This window comes from Lampetra fluviatilis, chromosome 12 (genome assembly GCF_964198595.1).
Source record: "Lampetra fluviatilis chromosome 12, kcLamFluv1.1, whole genome shotgun sequence".
Classification (NCBI taxonomy): domain Eukaryota; kingdom Metazoa; phylum Chordata; class Hyperoartia; order Petromyzontiformes; family Petromyzontidae; genus Lampetra; species Lampetra fluviatilis.
Genome location: NC_136286.1, coordinates 13700576 through 13727567, shown reverse-complemented (window position 1 = coordinate 13727567; position 26992 = coordinate 13700576). Strand labels below are relative to the sequence as shown.

Here is a 26992-nt window from a genome sequence, read left to right as displayed (position 1 = left end):
GGTTCCGTTTCCGGTTGACATCGTGACGTCACCACGCGGGGAGGGGGGGGTGACGTCCCGGCGAGCTCGGCAGGATGCTGCGCGTACAGTAACCACCGCGGCGTGACGTCACTTCCCGTGTGGACCAGGCGGCCATGTTCAAGTTCAAGTTCATTTATTAGGTATAGCCCTGTGAGCCATTCAGCTCTTGAATCGGGTGCAACCGCAACAAACAAAAAACAAAAACATGAACAAAAAACATCTTAAAGTGAATATGTGACTAAGTGCAAACAGAAAATCCAAGAAAAGACAGCAAAATATTGCAGAAAAAACACTGTACACCAACGCTGTGTGCAAAAATCCCAGTGGGATGCAAGTCAAACAACAACAACAACAACCACAAGACAGCTTAGATTAAGGCCATCAGTCTAACTCTGTACTACAACAAACAAACATGGCTAAACCAATACACTTTTCGAAATCACCAAAATAAAGCCATGAAAGCAATGAAAAAGCAATCATAGGAACTGTGACAGAATTTTCACAATAAATGGCATAAACAACATGTACTACCAAAACCCTGCAGCCATAGCTGGCTGCATGAGTCACTCCACCTTTAAGATCAGCACACTAAATCAAAACACAGGTCATACTTTGTAGCGATCATAGTTCACGGTAAAGTTATATTTTGTATTGTTGGGTTTAGATCGCGTTAATAAGTATCATTAAACCCGACGCATCCGATTAGTAAGGTTTATTACGCAAATAAAACTTTCCAATTAGTACACCGGTGTGTTGGGGAGTAAACTCGCAACCTTTATTTTGGATATTGGTCGCGAAAGCCGACATGTTGTTTAGTTCACAGGCTGCGGCCCTGCTCTCACTGGCGTCGTGGTGATGATAAAACAACAAAACTAAAGGAGCAGACGCGACGTCTCGCTCCTGCACGTCTCTCCACGTAGACAAAACAAGGATTAACGCAGCCAGCCTGTAAGCTGGCGCAATGCCAATTAAGACGATCGATATCGAAACTGTAGTTTAGAAAGCGGGAGAATTTAGATGGATTCTAAGCGGCAAATTCAAATCTCTATGAAAGAATGATGAATGGATGTCACCGGTGTAAACGGTGAAATAGCCATCACAGACAAATGGTGTCGTGTGTCAGGTCGGTAATTTGAGTGATGTCTGGTGAACATCCGATGGTCAGGCGTCACATCACCAAAGGATCGTTGTGGCACATTAGGAATGGGCCACTTTTAATAAGTCCTCGTGTGTTGTTGCAGTACATCAATACACATGTGTACACCAGCATGTGATGACGGAGTTGGGACTGTGGGGGGCTGGCAGGGTTCTGTTACAAGGGCCCAAAGGTTGTTTTTGATCGTTATAGAGATGTTCTAGACTTGAAGCTTTGCTTTGAATTGTGATATATTCAATTGGAGGGGTTTTAGCACTGTGCATTGTAAAGGATGACCACCTGTAGTTAATACTTGTAATTCTTAATTACCGAACCCTAATACTGTTTATTCTATAACCATGCCCCTAGAGTATGACTACTTGTAATTCTATTGAGAATAGAACACATGTATAGTATTAAGTTGTACAATAGTGACACATACAGTACAGATAATGGATGTAAGTTACCGATATAAGTGGATAGTATAGATAGACATAAGCTGTATCAAGATTGTATCAATCTTGATAAGCTGTATCAAGATCAAGATTGATACAGCTTAGGATTAAAGTAATATTCGAAGTGAAGAGCAAGCGTTATTATCAAAGACGGGTTATCAGTAGTAGAATTGGGTTTAAGAGAAACTATTGACGAACCGGACGTGTCCACCAGTCACATGGTTAATGGCAACTCGGTTCAAGAATTGCTGTGTGACACACGTGCTGTTGCATCTCACAGGTTAACCACAATGTTTTAAATTTTGATTTAAAGCTTTCGTGACTGCAGGGATTCATATTCTTGGTTCTTTCGGTAAATATATTTGCATTATTTTATTATTTCTCTTCTATAAAATATATTACTTTATTATTTCTCTTCTACGTGACTTTACTGAAAGAACCAAGAATACACAATAAATGTGTTTGCCCTCGATTTGGAGCACCTGCCCACGTCCTTCATTTCGAGTGTGCAACAATCGGATGCCCCCCAGTAGTGAATATAACGTTCTTTATTAACATCTTCTCATGCGAGACGGACTGAAACACATTGCGGTGTCTAAAATATGAGCTTAGGCGGCGTCGTTGATGCACCAATCCCTAATGTCGAGTTGTCAATTCGCTAAAATGATGTGATGGTATCCCCACCCAAACATGCACTACTGCAGACTCTGGTATTTGCTCAATACTGTATTACTTTTGGGACTGGAATTATCCAACTTGTCACGCATCATGTCCATTGAATACATTTGGAAAACATTTATTCACAGTTCTCCCACAAATATGCAAATGCTAATTGCAGATTTATATTTTGATGCATTAAATTGGCTGGTTCAAATCAATCATACATTTTTCACCTCCAGCCAAAACCTGCCATGGAAATTCTTTCCCACTTAATGTCATTGTAAACCACGACATTTAACAAGCACTGTGCATGGCTCACGTTTGAGTTACAAAAGCAGCGAGTTAAAGTGGTTCAGGTCCTGGATGCAACCGACAATTGAGAATGTGGGCCACAATGAACAAATGGCATTTTATTGTTGCAAATCACTCGGGGTACACATTCTGTTAATAACAATACCACAAGTGCCAGTTTCAAGATCTGGTCATTTAATAACCCTCCTAAAGATGTAGTGCTATAACTCCCATTACTCAAGCAAGACAGCAGGCAAAAACACACCAACCCAGCTTCCTTATTAAAAATACAGTAGCTGCACACCACGTGCATTCTCACCACTAACCATTAGAACAATTAATTAAGTTAAGTGTTTACACCAATCACCGAGTACCAAACTAAATATATCCCTTTGGAATGTTCACCATTTTAAGCAGCACAATGACTGACATTTTTTTCTCCAAATGTATATCAATGCTTTGTAGAAATTGTAAGAAAGCAAGGAAAAAACGCAAACAAAAATATCATCGATGCATATTTATGAAACATGATTCAGGTACACGAGACAACTCGCTCCCCAGACACCTCTCCCCTGCACAGCCAAGACAAAGTCAGGAGGAGTCACCTGCCCCTTAACCAACAATCACACCGAACAAAGTTAATCATTTCAAGAAAGTAATTGGTGATGTAAAAAGTCAAGTGTCTCCCAGCTCGAATGAGCAATGGGGTGGTGGTGTGCTCCTGAGGCAGTGGAAATTCTACATTTTCATTAGGCAAGGACCCTTGCAACCAGAAAACATTGCATAAATTGGTACTCAATCTATCCAGGATGACAGGCAGAATAAAATTCCACTTTTTTTGTTTACCAAACTGCCTATTGTTATGAAGTGTTGATGTCGTGATCCATGGATGACAAATAAACCAATGGCTGGCTGAGCGGGTCCAGACTTAACGGGGGTGCAGGGCCTCCAGGGTACTCCACTCGTGTGCGAGGGGGAAGGCAGGCGCGTTATTTGAAGGTGATGGTCCACTGCTTGATACAGGCGTCGTGCGAGGTGGTGACGAGGGTGTGCTCGTCCAGCCACGACAGCCCGCTTACGTGGTTCATGCGGTGGCAGTCTGCCAAGAAGGGAGAGCGTAACCACGAGAGAGGTCATTGGCATGGCACTTGGGAGTGTTAGTTCGTTAATTAAATATGTAATCTTTCATCACTTGCAACAATGCGGTTCTCGGCAAACGCCCCTCCCGAGAAGCTGCACAAGGTGGCGTACGCCGCCTATAGTCTGCATTATGGAGGATTTGGTGGTTTGTAGAGAGGTCACCATGTGACATCCACTTGTAGAGGTGTGACGTGGCCGGTAGATGGCAGGATAGCAGAAAGGGTGCTATTCTAGGATTCGTAAATAGTACCTGTTGCACACCAACATTTTTTTTATTTAAAATAGCCACAGAAAGTCGCTGCTGAGAAAAATCTTGAGACTAAAACTTTTCATTGTCTATAATTGCATAAAGAACAACATTGCTACAGATACAGCAGCACTAGTCTGCCAACTATATTGTGTTGAGTTAAAAGTACGTAATTCTCGTGATTATATTTTCCTAAATTTTGTTTACGCAGGTTTGATTTCCAGCAGAAATCTTGAACGTATGAATCCTAAAATATAGTTAAGCAAAACCATTCTTCTAATATGTATTACACTGAAGATATTTTCAAGAGCATGCATTAAAATACAGATCTTTTTAATAACAAGAAAAGCCATAGTAGCATCATGCATGGAAAATGTTACTTCCAAGTCACCATACATGCCAGTCGCCGCCCTTATTATTTTCCTTCAGCGTGTAACTGCAGAATAAATCTGTGTTTAAAATCTGTTTTCCCTGCTTAAAATTGGCAATCGGGTAGCAACATTTCCTTGGTGGGTTTCAACCAATGGTTAAACTTGTAATAATATGCAGAGAACTGCAGCCAGCATAAGGCAGGCCCAGCATTGGTATAGGCCAGGGGTCGGCAACCAAAACAACAAGAAGAGCCATTTCTTTCCAATTCGGTACAAAATTCAGTATTTCAAGAGCCGCAATGCATCTATGTACATACGTACATATCGTCAAGAAGCAGCCCGTAAAGAGCCGCATGCGGCTCCGGAGCCGTAGGTTGCCGACCCCTGGTATAGGCAATGCATCACAAGGGGTCATGGGGCCGTACCTGCCATCCTGACTTTGTTGTCCATGTCACCGATCGTCCAGACGTACACCATCATGTCCATGCCACTGGAAGCCAAGTGGTGGCTGTCAGGTGACCACGCCAAGCACACTACCTTGGCATGGTGGCCATAGTATGAATTCTCCAACTGCAATAAGACACATGCACGCACACGTAAGGAGTGTGGACTTGGAGCAGCAATTTCGAGGGTGGTAATCTGGACTCATAAACCATCTCACCACCATACTGTTCTCTTTAGTCAATGAGGAATAACAATGGGGTTTTAGAATCAGAATGGTAAGCAAGAAAAACCTCAAATGGCACCGACACACATTGGGTCGACCTTGTGAAACAAGAACTTGAATAATTAAACAAGATGTAGATTTATTGCACTTGACAAAATTATTTCAGAAGAGTACGATACGATAAGTATTTTGGATGTAGGATTGGAATAAAAAAACCCAAACGTGAAGGGATAACAGTGCTTTATCTGTCCAAGATTTTTTGGAAAATTATCAATCACGAAAGGAGAGTCCAGTAATGAAAGTTTGTCCAACGTTTTATCTTATACATGCAAGATAATGCCTTATCTTGCATGGATATTTGACTGGGCCACCCAGAGAAACCCCACTCATATGCAGGCATTAAGTAAAATATCTGGACAGACTGATAAGCAACGTACTCACTGTACTGCATGCTATGGTGACACATCATCCTGTATCCTGTAGGTAGGTGCGTGTCCTCAAGCATACGGGGATTTGTGCGCGATTCACAAACTCCACTTGCAGAGGCACTCAAAATTCTGAAGGCAACTACTCGCCTTGTAGCCATCGGCCACGCTGAAGATGGAGACCACTTTGTTTGCGTCGCCCACGGCCAGGAAGGTCCCGTCTGGCGAGAAGGACACATCCATGACTGCGCCGTGGACCGAGAGGGGCTCCACACCAGCGTCCGCCAAGGTGTTGCCCTGCACCTTGTACAAGTGCACTTTGGAGTCCTGCCCATTCACAAACACGCCGGTGCTTATTCAAGAGCTGCCGATTACCCGGGCGAGAAGTAAAGGCAGCCACTGGCTAACCCTGTGGTCACATGATTAATCGGTGCAGCCACTGTCATGCCCGAGGTTTGATGTTTGGCAGCTATGCGCAGTGCAGATATTGACTAATCTTCGAAGGCAATGTTGTGGACTTTCCTTTTTTGTGCATTTACCCATACCCTGAGAGGGACAAGTAAATGGGCATTCTGTGTTCAGTGCGGAGGGCATGTTTAAGCTTATGTGCATGCAATGCAATGCTGTTGACCCAGGTTGGATTCTTAGCTATTCACCACACAAGCATGTTGTCCATGGTTGTGTTCTGTATTTGCATGCATGTGTATGCATGTGTGGTGTTGTATTGTCTTTGGTGTTGTACTGCTTGTATGGCGAGCGGTTGAGCGGTGGTTAGCACACTGTCCTACGAACCCAGCGACACAAGTTGGATTCCCGCTCACGGCCAACACCAGTAACGATTATATTATCTGAACTGGTCCTGGGCCTCCCCCTAGGTTGACTCAGCCTCAAATGAGTACCCGAGACAAAGGTGGACAGGTTGACCACCCACCACCTCGTGTGCCATGCCGGCCTTCATAGGTGCTCGCGAACAGCACTTGCCCCAACAGTCTATACTGGGGATCTTTGTGTGCGTGTGGGTGGATGCAACACCTGGCCTCCAACAGCGACGGTGACCCCGTCACGGTGTATGGCGACCACCTCGGGCTCGTAGCCCGGGTTCTCCAACCCAATGCCACGCTTCTTGTCCTTCAGCAGCACAACCTGCATTCAAAATGCACAGCCCAATTGCAGCATCCTTTATTCATCCAGTTGAGCTCATGGAAAGCCATATTCTTTTGCGAGAGCACATAAATTCTGTAAATCTTTACAAAGGTGTAGATAAAAATAATGTTCACTTTTCACCTATTCACAATAATGCTGCAATCTTGACTTGAACAATTTTAATTAAAATAATAATTCACGTAATTTTATGCCCTGTGATTGGTGAACAGATGGAGAGAATCACACTGTTTTTATTAGGTTTGAGCCTCACAGGTGATGGTTCAGTGCTCCGACAAAAGCAAAGCATAGATTCCTCTCTGCCTTCTGCCTGGGCCAATAATTGCTCTCATCCCAAACACACTCAAAACAAAGTCGAACGGCGACAACGGGACTCAGCAAGGCAGAGTGGGCGTGCCGAGGGAGCGCGGTGCAGTGCTCCCTGGGACCCCTCAGCAGCGCCACTGGAGGCGGCTGTGTGGCCTCACCTGCTCGATGCAGGTTGCCACAGTGATGCCCCCAGGCCCCACGGCCACGCACTTGGGCTGGGAGTCGAGCTTCACGGCCTCCCCGGCGCTGCATACGTGCTCACAAACGCGTCTTCATGAGTCGACGTGCTCACAAACGCGTCTTCATGAGTCGCTTGCGTACGGACGCGCACATTGGCCTCCATACAGGTGTGCGTGTTTTTAGTAGATTTCGAATGATACAAAGCAACGTTCATGTAGGTGTTGACCAGTTTTAGTGAAAACACCACTGCCAAGACGGTTTTTATTTTATATCAGATAACAGTTAAGCATACGCAAGTTGGTGATGTACCACCTCCCCCACCTGTACGATTTCTTGTTGAGATCGGTGAAGCGCAGGGTGTCATCCATGCTGCAGGACACGAGGGTGTTGTTCTTGGGCTCCACCACCAACTTAGACACCTGGTTGGTGTGGCCGTGCCCCGAGAAGCCATCATTGACGCCAGTCTTCGCATCCCAATAATGTGCACCGAGGCGTCAAGGAGAACGTGTTGTTCCTCCAGTACAATGCACTTGCCACATTCGAGTGGCTCAGGGAGGCCAGGCGGCCCCATGGGTGAGCCAACGTCAACGTCTCGTTGCTAAAACGAGGATGAGGGTGGCAACTCATCAATGTTCAAAGCTCCGAATGAGTAGTGAAAGCTCTGCATTTACATGGTTGGGGCCAGTCTCCCTCAATGACCACTAACTTCTCATAAAGTGGCACTTTTATTGCTCACCTCGGGGAGGGGATGATGGGGTGGAGTTATAAAGCCAGCCAACCCGAGTTCCATTCCCGGCCACAGCTAGTATCAGTAGCGAGTGATGTTTTACCCGGTCACGGCCCCCCCTCCTAAAAAAAAACTCTTTGGTTTTTTCGGTAAAGTCACGTAGATATAAAATAAATCACGACGTTTCGGGCACAACACAAGCGTCTATCATCAGGTGAGAAAGCATGGTCTGCTGCTGTTTTAAAAGAGTCTGCCTCAGCAGGAGACCATGCTTTCCCACCTGATGACGGAAGCTTGTGTTGCGCCTGAAACGTCGTGATTTATTTTATTTTATACCTACGTGACTTTACCGAAAAAACCAAAGAGTATGGATTCCTGCAGTCACGAAAGCTTCAAATCAAGATCTAAACAATGTTTTAGACGGATGATAGACTGAGTTGATTCCCAAATAAAATCTTAAGTTACTACAGTGCTCTAATCAAAGCACCACCAGACCTGTTCAAAGTAATATGTGAAGGAATCCTATCCAATATATAATAGCAGCATTGGTGATGTCTGCATGTGTTAAAATACTATGATTTGTGATACTTTATTAGCAATTGGGAGACTTGTATCACAGTCAAGTATCTTAGTCCGTTATATCCCATGGCATTGAAAACAGATTATCGTGCATTCGTCTTTTACATGTTCTCTGTGTTAGAATGACTTTGGTCCTCTCCTTCTTAATGGCTTGCTGCCAAGTCAGCGGGAGGTGATTTGTTCCCTCACGTATGTTTTTCAGGAGGTGCTCAGGCAAGGTATAGCTTGCATAACTCTTGCATTAATTCTGCTGAAGCTTCTCTTTGAGCATCGCTGCTTGCGACCCGCTATTCTAATCGGTCCTGAAGGACGTGGTTTCCCCTTTGAGACTCATCATGCTCAAGCTCGCAGTGTGCCGATAGCAATAAATCTACTTCCTCAGCCTTAAGTTACATTAACGTCCCATGTTTGCACTATAAAACACGACTATGATTTATGTCCCTGGATATAAAGATGACCATTGAGAACGTTAAGCTAAATTTGCTACAGCTACCATCATTCACTGTTGACATTTTATAATGTTGAAGTATCTTTCACCAGGGACATCTTCTTGCACAGTCTTAAGACATTTCCTAGAGGGCCCTGCTTAGAATGTTGGCGAATTCTACTTTTGCATGTGTACTGACAGACACTAAATGTATACGGGAGAATAATCTAAGCTTGGCATGAATGGGACAGAAAGGTAGTTGATGTATTACCTCCTACAGAGGCCTCAAGCAGGCATGCACCCCTTCGGTTGGACGATAGGCATCTCGTGAAAAAGCTCAGCCCGATCCACAAATCCTGATTCAAAGTTGCTGGATTGTGGGTGTGCGCTGCTATACAACACCACAATATTTCACAGTTTCAGTACCACAGCAAATGCATTTCTACTTGTAAGCTCATTCGTCACTTCACAACATTCTACTTCAACACGAACTCTGATACAGGATTTGCCTGCCTGCCACCCCTCCACCCCAATGTCCACTTCTCATTGAGTGACAAATCGACGCACACTCTCGTTTACGTGTGCCTCCGAGCAGGATATTGATATGGCCGTCATAGCTGCCCGAGTAGATGGTAGGAGACCCAGAACCGGTGTGCGTCGTCAAGCTCTGGATGGACTTGCTGTGTCCCTGCAACCATCGTAATAAAAACCACATGCAAGAACCAAACACGGTTTAATCAGTGATACAGAAATAACATGTCATTTTATATAATGGAGCAGCTCACTCTCAGAAAAGTAATGATTACATTTTTTGCCTTGCCACAATATTTAAATTAATGGCAAATAATTGTTAAAATGTAAACATTTTATGATTGTAAAAATGTAAACATTTTAACATGTAGTTTACAAGAGACTAAACAAGTAAAATTACTGTGACATTAAGATGCTGGTCAATGCCTACCAGGCGTGACATAACATTGCTCTAATTGATTTATTAATTTGAAAAGGCAATGACAAGTCATGCGTTCGGGTTATCTGATCAAATGCCTGTTCAAGCTCCAAGTTGCTCGTCTATAGTAGAACCCAAACTTATTACCCCATTGGAATTCCATAAGGAATCATTTTTCATTGGGAATACAGACATACAATTACAGCCTTGCAGGTGCTATTCAAGACACTTGTTCAAGGATGCATTTATTACACCTTGCTTAGAGGCATTTCGATGAATCTACGTTGTAGAGTCTCAATAACAATGGGGTGGTGATGATGGCGATTATTAATGCTTGATCATGATGGCAATAATGAAAATGTTGACGATGACGACAAGGATAGCCAGGAAGATGAAAATTACAAACAGTCCCTATGACGAGTGACAATAACAATAAAGGCCATCACTGTGAATATTATGTCGAAAATTATGACAGTTTATGAACAAATCAACCAGAACGTACCCAATCTTGTCAGATCTCAAAATCTAATGAGTGTTGAGCATGGATGTTTCTTAGACGTGTGACCATCATGGCAGCAGGTTGTTATAGGCTACTTTTGTGAACGGCATTGTTTTACTGGACTTTCATGCTCACATGTCTATGCTCCCCACTTTTACCGGTATGGTGAATGGGCCATCATTTATCACGTTTAACAAAATAGTTCTACACAGACACAAAATAATGACTATGACAGAGATAACAATAATGATTACACGATCGTAATGATCAGCAAAAATATGCATTAGAGTTTGCGGTTCCGTTGGGGTCACCTTGATGACGCGGATTAGCTTGCTGGGATTGTTGCGGTCCAGGTAGTGGATGTAGCCAGACAGGCCGATGCTCAGCAGGTGCTGGCCCTGCCAGAGGCAGCCCAGCTGCTGGTCGTTGACTTCGGCGCCCATGGTGAAGGTGGTGGTGGCGCGGCCCGCGGACACGTCCCACAGCCGCACCGTGCGGTCGCCCGATGCCGACATGAGCTGGGTGCTGTCGGGACTCCAGCAAACCTGCGCCCACACACCGACATTATCCACGTGCAAAGTGTTTAGCATCGTCTTGCCAGAGTATGGACTCATGGTGTCCATTAACCAAACCCTGTGTAGATCTGTTAGTTCTGGCATGGTAACTGTAGAGGGTAATTTGGCTGTCTTGAGAATATATTTTTTTGGTTAGTTTCAGTGTTATCAGTAAGAAGCATCCTACCGTGTTTGCAAAGAATGTTACAAATGTGCAGGGCGTGCACCGATTTAATCACAAGTCGAGCATCTTAATGCAGTCTTCGAGTGTTGGGTGCTGCCCATCTCCATTGGCAGCCCCAAGCGAGGGGAGAAAAATATGGTTCACTGTAGCCTGGTCAATATTATCGGAGACTGATGAAGCTAGTGTTAGCAAACTCGGAAATGACTGGGCTATTTGCAGTTTCAATAAATGACGTTGAATATCATCCATAGTCGTATATATACAATTGGTATTTTGTTATTGTGCTTGGCTCTCAAATCCTTTCGCATTTATATATAATTCTGAGCAAGAATAACATTATTAAGGAAAGGTAAATTCAGAGAGTGACGGTTGGTGTATGGGAAGGGTGGGCGGCAGTGCTGTGGTGTAGGCCGGTACGGCTTAGACCCACTAGAACGTGCAGACACAACAGACGCACGGAACAGCTGGTCAATGTCTGAGCTCCACTCAACTCAATCATGCATTAACCCCTTAATCCAACATAAAAAGCATTTGCCACCATAATCACAAATGTTATATGACCATTAATGACTAAGAAGTCCAAGTATCTGCCTGCTCAAGCAAACATTGGATTGGTACTAATCTCCATTGGTGGCTCTGAGCCAGTTGTAACAATTATATATTTCTATAGCAATAGCCATTCTCTCCATTTCACAACCAATATTAACTTCATCCGATAGGTTCAGTTCACCCCAGACCAAAATGTAAGCTTGTGCTCGGACAATGGTTCCTCGTGACAAAAATTGTATTGATCAAGAGATGTGCATCATGTTGTTCGATCGAGCCTTTTAACAGTCAAACTGTTCAGATTTAGCATTAAATTACTAACTGAAGCCAATCCTCTTAGGAAGCCACACAAACAAAACAGGCAAGCAAATATATGCACACAGGCACAATAATGCTGCCCATCTCTTAAGTCAAGGCCACTTTAGGGAGTGTTTCACTTCGGAAAGCATCAACCATTGATGTGCTCAGGCTTAAATTATTCAGTGTTTTGACAGTGCTCCATGGCAGCCTTAAGAACAAAAGAAATGGGTGGATCAAGTCAAATGGGAAGGCTGATATCCCATCATCAGCACTTGAAAGGCTTTCGAGGTTTAGAGCTATGTTTGTCCAATGGCTTCTGCCTCACACTCTAATAAGGTGTTAATACATTCCAAGTGTTCCTCTATTCAAATGAACAATTGGTGGTCGTCTCGTTGGTGATCCTGGGTTGATGGTGGTAGATGCTACCTTCTTATGGTGGAGGACCAGTCTCTTAGTACGGCAACTATTGTTGACTTCCTATCAAGTTTAACTTTTCAACTACATTAAGTGGATCCTGGACCCACAGCCCAGAGGTACCAGGTTTATTCTAGAACAAGGATATTCATTCCCTAATGTTTATGTGCACCCTGCAGTAATACAGATATGCTGTAAGGCGGCAAACTAGTAAATTACGAAGGTTGGGTAGGTAAAGAGTGGGTACGCCCACATCAATTGAATATTGGGCCAGTGTGAAAATGTTGGCTCAAGCCTCCTCAAAAGAGGACCTCAGTGTGCAGTGAAAGAGCGACATGGACAGGGTATGCTTTCACGTAACCGTCATCACAAGATTATGCAGCAATCATCACAATAAATAAGTTCATAGAATATATGGAAGTTGCACAGATCTATCGAGGGGGTAGCGGGCAGGGTGACCCCTTACCGCGTAGATGCCTCCATCGTGGGCCTTCTCGCCTCCCAGGGAGGAAACCTTCTGTCCGGAGGTCCCGTCGTATATAAAGATCTGTGACAAAAAAAACCTTGCATTGCTCAAGACTCTGTCCACGGACCCACAAAGGCACAGTGCGACTGAAATATATGCCAGGTGTTTGCTCCCTCTTCAATAACGCAGCCACACTTTAAAAGAGAACAGTTTTTTTTTGTATAGTTGCCGATGCAGAATAAATGGCATGCGTCGATGATTATACTGCCACTTCTCACAGGACCAGCAAGAAAACCAAATGAAAATAGCAGGGATCTGTTGCCACTGATAATGCATTTATTCTGTGGACCCCGAACAAACGCATTACTCTTTCGCAACCATTATAAAGCTTACCAACATTGGTTCTGTGGCCTATTGTTGCTCCTGATAATTTCCAGAGCCCCTTAAATGAACGCATACACTTGCTTATAGGACATCACAGAAGAAAAAGCATTATGAAATTCCAACGTTATACCGTGACATCCACAGGTGAGAGGGTGTGTAAAGGTAAATGAAGCCTAATGCCATAGCAATGTCCATTTGTAGTCACTCAACACCTTGACCGTACCTGTCCATCTGCGCCGGCTGTGGCAAAAAAGTTGCCGTTGGGCGAAAACCTCACACTGTTGACAAAGCGGGAATGATCCTGAAAAACAGGTAAGGCGTGCAGAGGAAAGTTTAATTAAAATACTTACATGATTACATGAAAAGTGTTTTCATGCTCAACAGAGCAATGGGGAACCATTGGCAAAATTGAGCCAGGAGAAAATTCTACATTTCCATGTTGAGGGCCAATCTCTCCACAGGAAGACCGTTAATTGTCCAGAACTTGGTATTAATTTTATTGATCCAAGACTGATTGTGTGTTGCATCGTAAGACCCTGAACGATGGAAAGTTCGGGAAGGCCTTTATCCACCAGTAGATTGATCATGCCTGATGATGAGAATTTCACACGCCAATATTGCTAAACTGTGAAATGAATTACTCCCTTAAATACGAGATCAATTAACTGCTGAGTCTTTATTTAGACTGGAGGAATCCGATGAGGAGCAGGTCAGAAAGGAGCAGGTCAGACAGACCTGCTACTGTTGGGTGTGCTGCTGATGGCAATTAAGTTCACAGTAGATCTTGACCCTTCATGGAGCAACTTCCGATTAAGAACAAGGACATGACGCAGCAGTGGAAGGGAGGCTGTGTACCGACGTGGTGAACTGGAACTTGAAGGGCGGGCCCTGCAGGAAGGCAGCGTTGTTGTCGTCACTGCCCGTCACGAGGCGGTACGGCCGCGTCTGCTTGATGTCCACGCTATTGATCACCTTGCTGTGGCCCACGATTTCACCCACCGAGGAGCCAGAGTCCCACAGAAACACGGCGCCAAAACTGCACGCAGGAGTAGCCAGGGAAAGTAGCACGATGGGGATGAAGAGGAAGACAAGGATGAATGGGAGCAGTTGCCGGCACAGGTTTGTTACTGCCAAACGCTGCGACTTGTACTACTTTACGCCATGGTGCGTTTATGAATCGGCATATGCCCATACTCAATCCTGTGTAGAGAGGTGGGCATCTCAGCTGGCAATCCTGAACCAATGGTGCAACTGTAATATTCATATGGCCAGGGCCAGTCAACTCTTTAGTACATCCCACTGCTAGGTTCTCACAAAGTCGTACTTTTCGATTTAAAGCTTTCGTGACTGCAGGGATTCATCTTCTTGGTTCCTTCGGTAAAGTCACGTAGAAGGGAAGTAATAAAATAAAAAAATATTTTTATTATTTTATTACTTCCCTTCTACGTGACTTTACCGAAGGAACCAAGAAGATGAAAAGTCGTACTTATTTTATCAACCACAAATAAATGAAAGGTTAAGCCAAATTTCTAGTTATAATGTGTGTTCTTTGGTATAGTGTCATGCATCCAGATAACTTAAAATGTATATTTATAATCTAATAATTGTAATAGTTTAAACAACAAAAAGACAAAAGTCTCTAGCTTTTCTGAAGGGTTTGTGTCAGGGTTAGGATGTTGGGGAAATCTTTTGAGTATATTTGCACACTAGGAAATCGGAGAACCCGGTGAAAGCTTCAAATCACACCGAGAATACTCAAAACCTCAAGACACAACCTTCCGGAAACCTATTCCCTTCACTACCAGGCACGTGCATATTTCACACATCGTTGCTCTCACGCCCTGCACGATCCTCGAACGCGACTAGCTAGTCAGTGGATCGCACGTACATCGTCACAATGCTCTTTTGTTTTCAGTTTGTTCTCTTTCCCCTGCACCCCCAATTAGCATAGTTGGCTACGTACGGTGTGAAAGAAGTTCAACATACATACACGTTTTGTCAGTGTTTTGTTTAAAGATAGAAGAGTGTAAATTATTTTTGCAGCAACTGGGCTACTCCACGAGGCTCACTTCTCTCGCCCCTCGCCGACCACTGCAATCCTCTTGGAGTCCTCGGTCCAAGCGATGTCCTTGATGCGGCCCGCGAATGGCTGGTACTCGTACTTGAGGAGGTGCTCCTTCTGGGTCGTGTCCCAGATGCGCACCTTGCCCGAGGTGTCTGCGACAAAGCGAGATGCGTGTCACCGATGCCGCTACCACACGACACACGCTGACAGAGCAAGGCACACAAGGAGCGGGCGACGTGGGGATAACACAAGAGCCACTGCCCTTTTCGTCGAGTGATTGTGGGAAGAGCTTACATCAACATGTTTATCCCATCAACAATGTAGTAATGGCTACTCAACCATTAAGGATGCGGAAAATGAATATAATAACGTTGGCCTTAATGTAGACCCTTGAGTAATGTCACTGCACATGGCATTGGGCAAGACTAACCTCATTATCCCAGATATTCTAGAAATATATTACCAACACAACAGCGTGACCTAATGATTCCGTGCTTGCAATACCTCGGCTTGAATGTTTGAAGTGTGAATACCATGACAATCCCCAATTTCTGGTGTTGTTTGTTAGGAACTTCACTTGATACAGGGTTAGGGTTAGCAATTTTTCTTGAGCCCAAAATCAAGCCAATACTGATCATTATTTCATCATGAAACAGTGATCTCACATCAGAGTTGCCTATTTTGGCTTGCAATAGTTGCATACATGTGTCAAGAAATCTGCCATGTGTGTTAAGAATCTTATATTTTATAACACACACATTATTTTTATGATTTTTTCTATCTACGTGGCTTTACTGAAAGACCCAAAGAATACGAATTCCTGCAGTCACGAAAGCTTTAAGTCAAGATTTGATACAACTGTATAAGGTATTATAGAAAAAGCCACTGATCAAACAAGGCGATGAAAGAATCAATGAACATTCTGACCACGGTCCCTCCCTCTAGAGAGCCAGGCAGCCTTGCACATTTGTCAGCCAGCCAACCCTGATGTGATGCATGGCAATAAATAGCGCCTTTGAGCGGCCTGTTATGGCCGGACATTGGAAGGCTGCAGCACGGATGCTGAATACCATATAAGGTTTATCAAGAGACAATTCAAACCTCCGAGAACCGACCGCATTTTTTAAAAGTATTTGATTTAAAAAAATCAAACACTTCCGTTTTGTGCGTAAACTTGGCCACATTAAGAGACTTGGCACATATCAATATCTATATTAATCACAAGTTTTGTCATTGAAACTGATTAATTCACAGAAAACACATTCGGCTAAGATTTTGGACCGTTTTTCCATCATCTTACTCTGCATCAGGGACTTTTTCCTGAAACGTTAGCCTTTTGTATATTTTCTAAGGCAATGGGGGTAATAATGTGGCAAGCTTTTTTGTTGTATAAAGTTTCTGCACAAGAGAGCCCAATTATATTTTTGTAAGGAAATCTGTGGACACTGGTGTTGTGTAGTAGAGAGATGCAGTGGTGCTAACCTCCAGAGGCGATGTAGAAGCCACTGGGCGCATATTTGGCGACGGAGGTGGAGTGCGCGTGCTCTGTGTACACGTCCGCTATTGCGGGGTTCTGTGCACAATGATCGTCGCACAGGGAGACGTAAAACAACAGGGCAAGCAAACAGTCAGACTGCTAAACACACAGCAGCCTAATTTATCACATAGTCGAAAGATGGAACTCGGCGAAATAACAAATGCAGATGTTGGAACAGAGAACAAGGCTAAAAACACTGAGCACATGCAGCGAGGAAGTGCACATGTGGAGAAGCAACACAACAAGCAGAGAGAGCGGGGTAATGTTCAAGCAATTATGTAGAAAGACTGCAGAATACACAGCATGGAAATGCATACTTAAGAGGCAGCAGCAAATACAGAGACGAAACAGTTGCACAGCTGTTACATGACACAATAAGGTTTAGAGGGACAGCAACACTCACGCGAGTCGAGTAAACATTCGCGAGTAGTCAAACGTCTCGTGTAACCGTCAGCTCCACAAGGCACTTGCACAATAAACACGAATCACCTTACACAACGGGAATTTCCCAGACGGTACAGTGATTTGAGCACTCTGCTTACAATCTGAAGGCTGTAAGTTCAAATTCTGGTCGGGGGTTGACCGAACACTTCATGCCTGAGACCACTTGGGAAGAGTTTAACGGTGGCCTTCGTATGGAGGGAATGGCTGCTCGCAACAGGAATATGAAAATGTGCACCACTGGTTTAGTGCTGTCAACGGAGTTCAGTATCGGCACTTGCTGGCTTGAGTCAGGAAACCACTGATTTTTTCACTGACCCCGTGAGGTCCATTACAAAACACGAACCACTTTCACTGCACCTCAATGTTGCGGATGATGACGCTGCGCCCATTGGTGTAGAGGAAGTTGACTCCCTTGGGGTCCCCACCCAGCACCTTGGGCACGCCACGTTCCACTTGTGGCAGGCAGGCAAACACGCTGTCTGAGGGCGGCACGGTACGCACAGCGGCTCAGGATATGGGCAAAACAACACTGCAGGGGAACGGGGGGCAGGCACTGGATACTGTGCCCTTCTTTCAGATGCTTGCTTCACAGACACCCAGTGTGTCGACGAGACACGTAAACTGTGCCCACATAGATGCAAGCAATATAATCACTGCGGTGCTGTGAATCGATTATGTCAATCACAATAAGGTCGTAAATTCAAATAGCAGTGATGTTAACGGGCACTAAGGCTGGCGCATGGCATACGGTTGGAGTGGTGTGGCCAGCAACATGCATGTATTCTGCCTGTCCTTGTGTGCACGGTGATGACGGTTGCACAATGCACAAGTTACTCAATCAGGGCAGCGTTTACCAAAGAATGGGCCAGGTCAAGTTCAAAAAGTAATTGTTACTCATGTGTATGGCCAAACACAGGGACGGTAACGCAGCAGGAAAACCATTGCAGAGAATACACTTCAATTAGGGTTCATATCCACAATATCCTGCAAATGAAAACAGCTGCAGACTTTGGCCAGATTTAGTTTAAATGACATTGCACAAAGGCAAACCTGTCTCAGCAGACTTCTGTAACGACTTCATTTGATTAATACACTTAATCAAGGGTGACAAGAGCGTGCAAAATTAGTTATGGGTGCAATTTTGGAATGCGTGCAACCTAAACGTCGTGGGAGAGGAAATGGATGAATAGAAATCAATATTCCAGCCAGTAGACCCGCAAGCCTTTTTAAAATGCTGACCACGGAATCAGTAGTGGGCCAATGCTTACTCGAATTGAAAAAACCCCACTGTATTCACGTACCACGTAATATGGTTGTGGGATGGACTTAGCCAATCACTCTGGGGCTGATAAAATTAGCACCACTTTGGAGGGAAGGCAACAGGAGTAGTCCTATGAAATGACCAATTCCTGACATCAAAATGTGAAAAGTCCACCAATGGAGATGATTGCAACTTATATATATATATTTTTTAGAAGGAAACAATTTGACTTGTATGGGACATAGCATGGGATTTTAAGGGACATGAGGGTTGGTAAAAGAGCAAATAGGCAGTCCGTTTGAAACATGACAAGCAAGCAATGGGAACAAGGCGCACTATTCGCAGCATTTGTCAACTGTACATTAGCACTGAGCATAATTACTGTTCGACTGGACATAATGCGGCTTGGCAGCACAAGGGTCACCAAGCACAGTGAGGCACAGAAACAGGAGCGGTGTGCGCAATGCAGTAAACCTCTAGAGACAGTCAGGACGTCACACGCACAAAACACAGCCCATGTGATTGGCCAGCTGTTTAGCGCTGTGAAAAGCAGCAGCTGATGCTTTCACTGCAAGTTTATTAACCAGCCGTAATAACAAAAATGTATGTCTCCCTACTCAAGCGAGTGTAACGTGGTGTGCACATGTCACTTTGTGGACCTGGGCTAGTGGTGGCAATTCCACATTCCCAGTCTTTCATTAGCACCTACTGCTGTTACCCCAAAAGAGGCACTACCCATTTCATCAACCTCCCAAAGCAATCATGGGGCGAGGCAATGCCCAAATGGAATAATACCAGCAATATTAATTATCCTTCATTGGATCCAGGAAAACCCTGTGTGTGCTTCACTGTATTCACAAGGATACTACATGAGCAATGTATCTCCAATTCCACATTTAATTTAAAAGGAGATAACTGGAGTACAATTAAGAACTAAATACAAGAGGTAAACTAAAACATCTGCATAGATAGACCAGCAACCTACTTGCTCTAGGTGTCATATTGGCTGTCGTGAAGCTCAGCGGACTAGGACTCTCACGTGCGATGACCTCTGCACAATTCAGCAACACCAGCTCCAAAATACTGCATCACATGCACGTGGAACCACACATGAATGCATGTGTGTATGTATGTTGAACTTCTTTTGCACCATACGTAGCCAACCGTGATAATCGGGAGGAGCGGAACACTGAATCCCATCACCTCATATTGCGAGCCCGAGTCTCATCTCCTGCTTAAAGGAAGACAACTCGAGGCACAAACAATTGTTAACTGATATAAGTACCTCGGCTATGCACTCCAGGATATCCAATCATCAGTTTCAAGGTGCATGAATGAGAAATTAAAATGTTTGTGATGTTAGGCGTTCTCCAGTGACATCCCCGGAGAGATGCATGTCATTTATAGCAGCAAAGAAATAGCAATGTAACTGGAGCATTTCTGAAAGGGAATTAAATGGGTTTTTTAATAACTAACGTTAAATATAATAATATTAGACAGTCCAGGACCCACAGTTGAGGTATCTACAAGCTAATAAATGTTAACTTTTTGTGGCTAAGTCGATCTAGAACACCCATGACATGCAGTGACAGGGCCTTCTCTTGCACTGCAAATTTAAGGCTGTGCATGTGGCTACGAACGGTGCAAAACAAGTTTAACGCACAAACGTGTACTTCGAATTGTGCACGGTACATTGTGAGGCTGCGGGTAGTTGTGCGCAGTATAGATGACCGTGCACTGCACAATGAGGGTGTGAGTAAAAGCGTGCGGTGTATAGTGCACTGCAGATTGTGAGGCTGTGAGCAATCCAGAGGAGTGTGTTGTGGACTGCAGCATGTTGTGAGGCTGCGAATGAAGCGTGTGGCGTGTGGTGCACTGCCGCCTTGCGTGCGCAGATGGATTGTGGTTTGATACGCTGCCACAGCAGCTTCCTCAAGTGCAGGGCCAGACCGCTTCTCCTACAGAATGACCTTCCCACTGACCTTTACAACCACCACCCCTCCATTACCCGTGCAATACCCCTGGTTTCAAACCAACATATCTACCTGAGATTTGGACAAACACAACTTTTTGCCACAACTCTCTACGCTGTGACATATTTCCCTTACATTTTTTGGGCGAATGGAAAAAATATATTGCCGAGAAGCCTTCAGAGGTGGAGGGAAAATACAAAAAATCAATTACGTCTCTTGCATGTGGACCGTCCACCACCACTGGCTCCTGGTCACCGATGAAGAGTAGGGCAGCCTCAACGTGTTTTAACTGCTAGTCAGACCAGGACTGGACTTGATAACCATTTAAGCAGCAGCAGTTGTTTTTACAATTGTGGTTGAAGCAGCATATACTGTACACAGTCTTCACCAAATACCAATTATTACCAACAGGCAGTTTAGCCCAGCTTGGCCTTGCCAGTGAACACAACAGCACCTAGTTTTTGTCGCTTTTCCACTCATGACAGGAAGTGAGAGTATGAACACTAAACGAAAGGCTTCAGAGGTAGTAATAATAATAATAAAATAACTTTAACGCACACAATTTCGCAAACCGACTCCACAATTCGAGTGCGAGTCGGAGACTTTGGAAACCCAGTTACTCAATTTGGTCACGGCATGCACACAACACCCTACACTCTTGCAAGCAAGTGCAGTACACATTTGGGTGGTGACTGCTTGTTCAAAGTTTCCACAGCACATTATCAGGCAGCTGAGATTTCATTCAGATTTCATTCAGACCGGTGAAACCCTAAACCTCGAAGCACGGACACCCATCCGTCTTTAGTCTCCCAACGTGCAGTGCACAACAAGCATATGCAAGCATTGTGCACCTCCAATTGGCACGGTTGGGTTACATACAGTGCGGAATAAGTTCAACATACACGCATGCACAGACTGTAAAAACACAAGTGCTGCTCTGTGAAGAAGTCTAAGCATTTACAAGTGTTTCCTGTACAGCTACAAATCAATGATTATTTAAGTAAACAATTAATAATCAAGAGGCATTTTGCATTGTTCAATTAAATAATCAAATAAATCAGTTCATGTAATTATAGAAATACATTCTTTTCATAAAAAGGCCTAAACCATCTGTTTTAAGTGCAATGTAGTGAGTTTCCAGACCTTTGGAAAGCAGACGGGCAAGCATACCGAATTAAAAAGCCTATCTATATGTAATACAAGTTGAATAAAAGATGGATTCCAGAAGTCGCCTCAAACGAGCTTTATTACATATATAACCGACTGTAAAAGCTAATCTATTATTTCAGCAGTAGCTTTCTGTAATATTTTTTTAAACCGATTTGTTGGAAATTATAATTTACATCGTGCATTTTACGAAGAAATGTGAACACGTCCAACAAATAAAAATCACGTGAAAGGTGTGTGTCAAAACGTGATTGCATGTCACAACAGGAATGAGGAATTTCAACCATGGGCTCGAACTGAAGATAAAACATGGCCCTCGCACTTGCCGAAGCATGGAGACAAGTTGGGTTCCCCCCCCCCCCCCCCGAATCTAACTGTATGCACATTCGCGTTTCAATTCCACACACCTTGTGTGTACACATCCTGCCAAGTGGCTTTTTGTGAGTGCATTTGGCTCAAATGGAAAGTTGCGAGTTGTAATTCTGGCACAGGTTAAATTCACCATCCACCCCCCACCATCACGTTGGGGTCAATAACAGGAGTACAACTCTGTATAAAATTAACAATCACCGTATCTTATGGCATTCACACCCTGGTTCAGCACTTCAGATCTGCTAATAGGAAAAGAGACAATTCTTTTTTTTAATCAATGTTTTTAAAAAACTCCTTACAGAGTAACGTACTGCAAATGTTTCTTCATATTTCATAGGCAAATAACCTCCCAACGGCACGCAAGGCATTTGTAAATGAAAACCTTTACTTCAACGACTGTACACCCAAGCCGTGACATTCTCAAAGCATTGCCAGCCAGGCTGCCAACGCCCATTCCCAACAACTGCCCGACCCTGCTCAGCCAACTACAACCACCACAACCACCACACCCTGCAGATTGGTTTACAGAGCTGCACTGCCTTATTTCATAATGGCTTCTGGGTCCGACTGCGTGATTAACATGTGTCGTAAACCCTCAGCCACCCGACAAACGTAATGAATAAGTTATCACGTGAATAAACATGACCAAGTATTACTGATTACGCACACCGGTGTGTTTGAGAGCAATTCATAACTTGGAACAATTTGGTACGACGTTTCGCTGTTAGTAGCAATAAGCTTCGTCACGCAATTGCCCGATTACACATTTTACTTACGCGATCGGACACAAACAAACAATCTATCGTGAATCATATTGGTCGCAAAACCCCTACGTGTTAAATAACAAAAAAGATACACTGCCAATAGTTAAGACATCAATTCGCGACAATTAGCCCGACCCCAGGCGTGTCAACGGCAGCATACCGAATGGCATCAGTCATTCATTAAACTGCTCGACTCATCCACTCGTCACCGATCGTGAACCCCTGAATAACCCGGGCTGACACTTTTGGACGATGATACGGAAACGTTAAAGAGGCCCTCCTCCCCCCCCCACCCTCTCTATATGCCGTCGCACTGCAACTGCGGAGTGCCCTACTCTAACATATATAGCTCGCTGTTATATATAGATTATATATTTTGGTAAATGCATTTTTCATACATGAAGTCACTCGAGCAATAGAGGCACGTAGGAACGTTGCATATTGTTCTGCATCTGCAGACTCTTAAAGAGTTGCAGTGAAAACTGTGGCAGGTGCTCGGATAAATAAAGCCGAGGTATTGACACGGCCGTGTCAATGAGATACCACATCAGAGTTTATAGGTTTCTGAAGTTTATATTTCCTGTAGGATTGGATGGCTGCAAAGTGAACGGGAAGGCGGGAAAACCTGTTACCAGTTTATTTAATACAGCTCAATCGCCAGTGAATAAGCTTATGACACAATAGTGTCTGGTAACTCGCACAAGGTGAAATTACGTTGAAACAGAAGGTACTTGTGACACGTCCTTTGAGAGTCTAGTAAGATACCGTGTTCCACATCCTTTGAGAGCTCAGTAAGATATACCATGTTACATGTCCTATGAGAGCTCAGCTTGGAGCGCTGCTCATGAGCACGATAATCATCTTTGGACCCTGACCACCCTCCATCCCTCCCTTCCATCTCTGTCCAAATGGCCGCCTCAGCCCTCTGCTTCTCACACCTGAACCCACTGCCTCCTTGCCCAGCCTTTATACCCCCCACCCCTTCCATCGACTTCGATTTCCACTTACATCAACAGGTTATGATGAACAGGTTCAATTGTTTTGCACAATGTGACCCACCCGGGCCCCACCTGCCACCACCCCCGCGTTTGATCGTAACGGGGGATTGGTTATCGTGATCAAAGGCGTCTTGTCCTTTACAATCAAACGGGTTGTTGGTATACACCTGCAGACAACCTTTACAATTGCAGCCACCACTCAAGCAATCGATGTTTAGCAAAACGTATCGACCCCATTCGTGATGCCGCTCAAGTCGCCGTCTCAATTTAGCTGCCTTATCCATCGAGTGGCTGCTGTATTTGTGAAACTTGTGCTTGTGTAGGGGTCTTACGGAGGAAATATGTGTCGAGCTGATATGTATGGGATCCTACGGGAAACTAGCACAGTGGGCGGGGCTACGTCAGTGCACGGGCAGGTGCCCTCTACGACGTCCGCGCTTCGGACGTTACGATCCCCCGGGGCCCCACCCCTCAGGGAGGGGGATGTATAAAAGGGGAATGTATCGGGGGGCTAGGGAGAGTTGGGTTAGCTAAGAAGAGAAGACGGAAGACGTCCGAGATAGAGCCCTGGTCTCCCCCTGCTACGCCGTCCTTGTCAGGGCCGCGCAGGCTCGAGCCAGTGGCGTGGTGCCAGAGCCAGTGTTGGTCTGGACTCTTGAGTACCGGGCCCGACTGACCAGTGTCGGGCCAAGATAGCCTCCCCTAGTCCACGAGAGGAGGACTCTGAGGCAGGCTTGGGTTAGCTAGGAGGTGTGTCCTCAGATAGACGGGTGAGGGGGCCGATACCCCCTCAAGTGTGTATGTCACAACGTTGGTTGTAATAAACCTCAGTGTGCCTCAACCCCGGGTGTCGACCTGTATTCGACGGTACTACACTTGTTAAAGAGTGTTGGGGGGGGCAGGGATAGACCTGACGCCTGTTACACTACGGCCACTTACCACAACGTATTTATATCGGTGGGTTTAGACCTCCTCGACAGGAATGTGAGAAACTGCGAACAGGAAGCCCATCGGCGGCCTCGTGAGCAGATCATTCTCAAACAAACACTTACATGACTCGCATGTTGTACTGTTGAAACTGGGCGACAAACATCATCCACGATAGAGGGGGTTGTGTGTGTGTTGGGTTAGGTCGCGTAAAATATAAATGTGTCGTGAAACCCGCCACCACCCGACACAGCCAATTAGTAAGGTTGGTCACGTAAACAGAACGTGGTAGTTATGTTACTAATACAGCAACACAGGCTGGTGCGTTGGAGAGTAAAACCCACACACATTGACAATTCGAGTACGGTGACGTTTCGCCAGCAATCACAACGACCCAGCGTGAGTCGACAGCCACATTCTGTGGAGGAATCCTCTCGTTTCGTTGTTAAAGGGACGGGGGGTGTCGCGACCATCATTCACGGATACGCGGGCGCGGTTCTGTGCGACGAGAAGTGGTGAAGCGAGAGGCGAGGGATACCAAAAGCTCGGGGCTTTTACACTTAAACGCAGCAGCATACAATCTCAACAACCCCACCGCGATGTTGTTAGACGAAGCCGAACAACAACAAGCTGCACGTTTCCGCTCGTTCAATCGAAGTCCACGTCGCCGATATTCGACTAATCCGCGCCCTGCGATTTCGCGGCTCTGCCACACAAACAACAACAACAACAGCCGCTCTGCCACACAAACAACAACAACAACAACAACGGCTCTGCCACACAAACAACAACAACGGCTCTGCCACACAAACAACAACAGCAGCAGCAGCTGGCTGCGTGCGGACGCCGCCTTCATCGCGATTCACGTAGCGTGCCATTTAAATCAGTGCCGGGGGGGAGAAGGGACATCAGCTAAGACGTCGGGTTTAAACAAAAAAATAAGGAAACGCGATATTTTTGTTGTCAACGGAGTCACCAAGTTTCCAGGTGTGCAGTCGTACGAGTTGGGATAATGAACGCTTTGTAATAACAACACTACGCGTCTGCATCCTCATTCTGAACCAAATACCGTGCATTGTAACAAGGGGGGGCGATGTTTGTCCTGTGGTGCGATACTTTCAGTCGATTGTGTGTGAGTTTTAGTCGAATGAAATATTTTTCGACCGAAACATAGAAATGAAACTAAGCGATTTATACGTGCACAGTACAGTACAACAATACACAAACATCATCACGTTTTTCGTTAACACATAGCAAAAAGTATCGAACATTGCAGATTGTTGTATTTCTTCGGAACAGTGAAGACAGATTCCCTTACAGATGTAGCCCATACTTGCTGTAGTCTAAACGTCTTACGCGTTAAATAAACCAAAACATTGGTACAGTATACGCTTTATGTCGTAACCCTAATAAGACACATCCGTCCCTTTCTAAGCACGTCCCGTGATTAACTTGATTAAATCAACGATAAACCGAGGCGTTATCGTCGACAACTTCAACTCAGTGGCTACAAAGCAACGTATTTCACCGCAAAAACACGGAGCAATAAACACGCGCGGGCAATGAGCCGTAACATGGGGGAAGGGGGCACTCGCTGCGCCCGGCGCTGCCGGCCAAGGCGTCCCCCAACTCGGCCAGCCCCGCTAGTCGAGACCGGCGAATGACCTCGGGGTAGTTAAATCGCGCAGGCCTCACCCCGTTCACCGCCCCGCGGCACTCACTCAGCTCGTAGGGCATGGTGCTCGCGGCGTGGCGAAGGAGCCGATTCCCCCTTGAGCTGTCGTGAGGAGAATTGAACGAGAGGAGGATGCGGCGTAAGAGCAGGAAGAGCACCACCACCACGAGCACCGGGCACACTGCGGAGCGACTGAGGCGCCGCTTTCACAGCCAGACCGGCGGGGGGGCGGAGGGGGGAGGGGGGGGGGCCGCGTCTCGACCAATCGGCGGCGTCGTCACGGCCGCTCTACTCGGCGGCCATCTTTGTATGGGGTGGTTGTGGTGGGGGGAGGGAGGTGGTGGGGGGGTGTGTGGTGGGGGGGAGGGCGGTGGTGGGGGGTGTGTGGTGGGGGGGGTGTGGTGGAGGGAGGGTGGTGGGTGGAGGTGTGTGGTGGGGGGGTGGTGTGTGGTGGAGGGAGGGAGGTGTGTGGTGGAGGGAGGGGGGGTTGGTGAACCGCGCCCCTGAGAACTTCTGAACGCGGCAAAGTTTTCAGAGAGCGTGACCCCGGCGCTCGTCCGCCAAGTATGAGAGTGTGTCACCCTCTCTGGCAATACAAGACGTGTTGAGATTTCGACTTAAAGCTTTCGTGACTACAGGGATTCATATTCTTGGTTCTATCGGTAAAGTCGCGTAGAAGGGATGATGATTGCTTGTGTTGCAATCGAAACGTCGTGAG

At 45.4% G+C, this 26992-nt stretch overlaps 1 protein-coding gene across 1 annotated transcript; it reads right to left on the bottom strand.

Annotated features, from left to right (window-relative positions):
* Positions 1-2661: 2661 nt before the first annotated feature.
* On the bottom strand, positions 2662-26503 carry LOC144935203 (WD repeat-containing protein 1-A-like). Its single transcript, XM_078861705.1, has 15 exons — positions 26321-26503; positions 17495-17616; positions 16639-16729; positions 15161-15308; positions 13947-14127; positions 13315-13392; positions 12708-12788; positions 10555-10788; positions 9396-9483; positions 7384-7543; positions 7041-7128; positions 6445-6555; positions 5563-5739; positions 4746-4890; positions 2662-3661 (listed from the first exon to the last, which is right to left on the bottom strand). The coding sequence occupies exons 1-15, from the start codon at positions 26334-26336 to the stop codon at positions 3552-3554; spliced, it is 1830 nt and encodes a 609-aa protein (XP_078717831.1). The 5' UTR covers positions 26337-26503; the 3' UTR covers positions 2662-3551.
* Between the last annotated feature and the right edge of the window lie 489 nt (positions 26504-26992).

Bases quoted from the DNA above. Each gene is read 5' to 3' on its own strand.
- LOC144935203 (XM_078861705.1), bottom strand. The intron at 15,309-16,638 runs GTTAGCACCACT...GCTTTGTCGCAG, and splicing joins CTTCTACATCGCCTCTGGAG to ACACCTCGGGCAAGGTGCGC. The intron at 4,891-5,562 runs GCGAGTAGTTGC...GTCTTATTGCAG, and splicing joins GCGTGGCCGATGGCTACAAG to TTGGAGAATTCATACTATGG.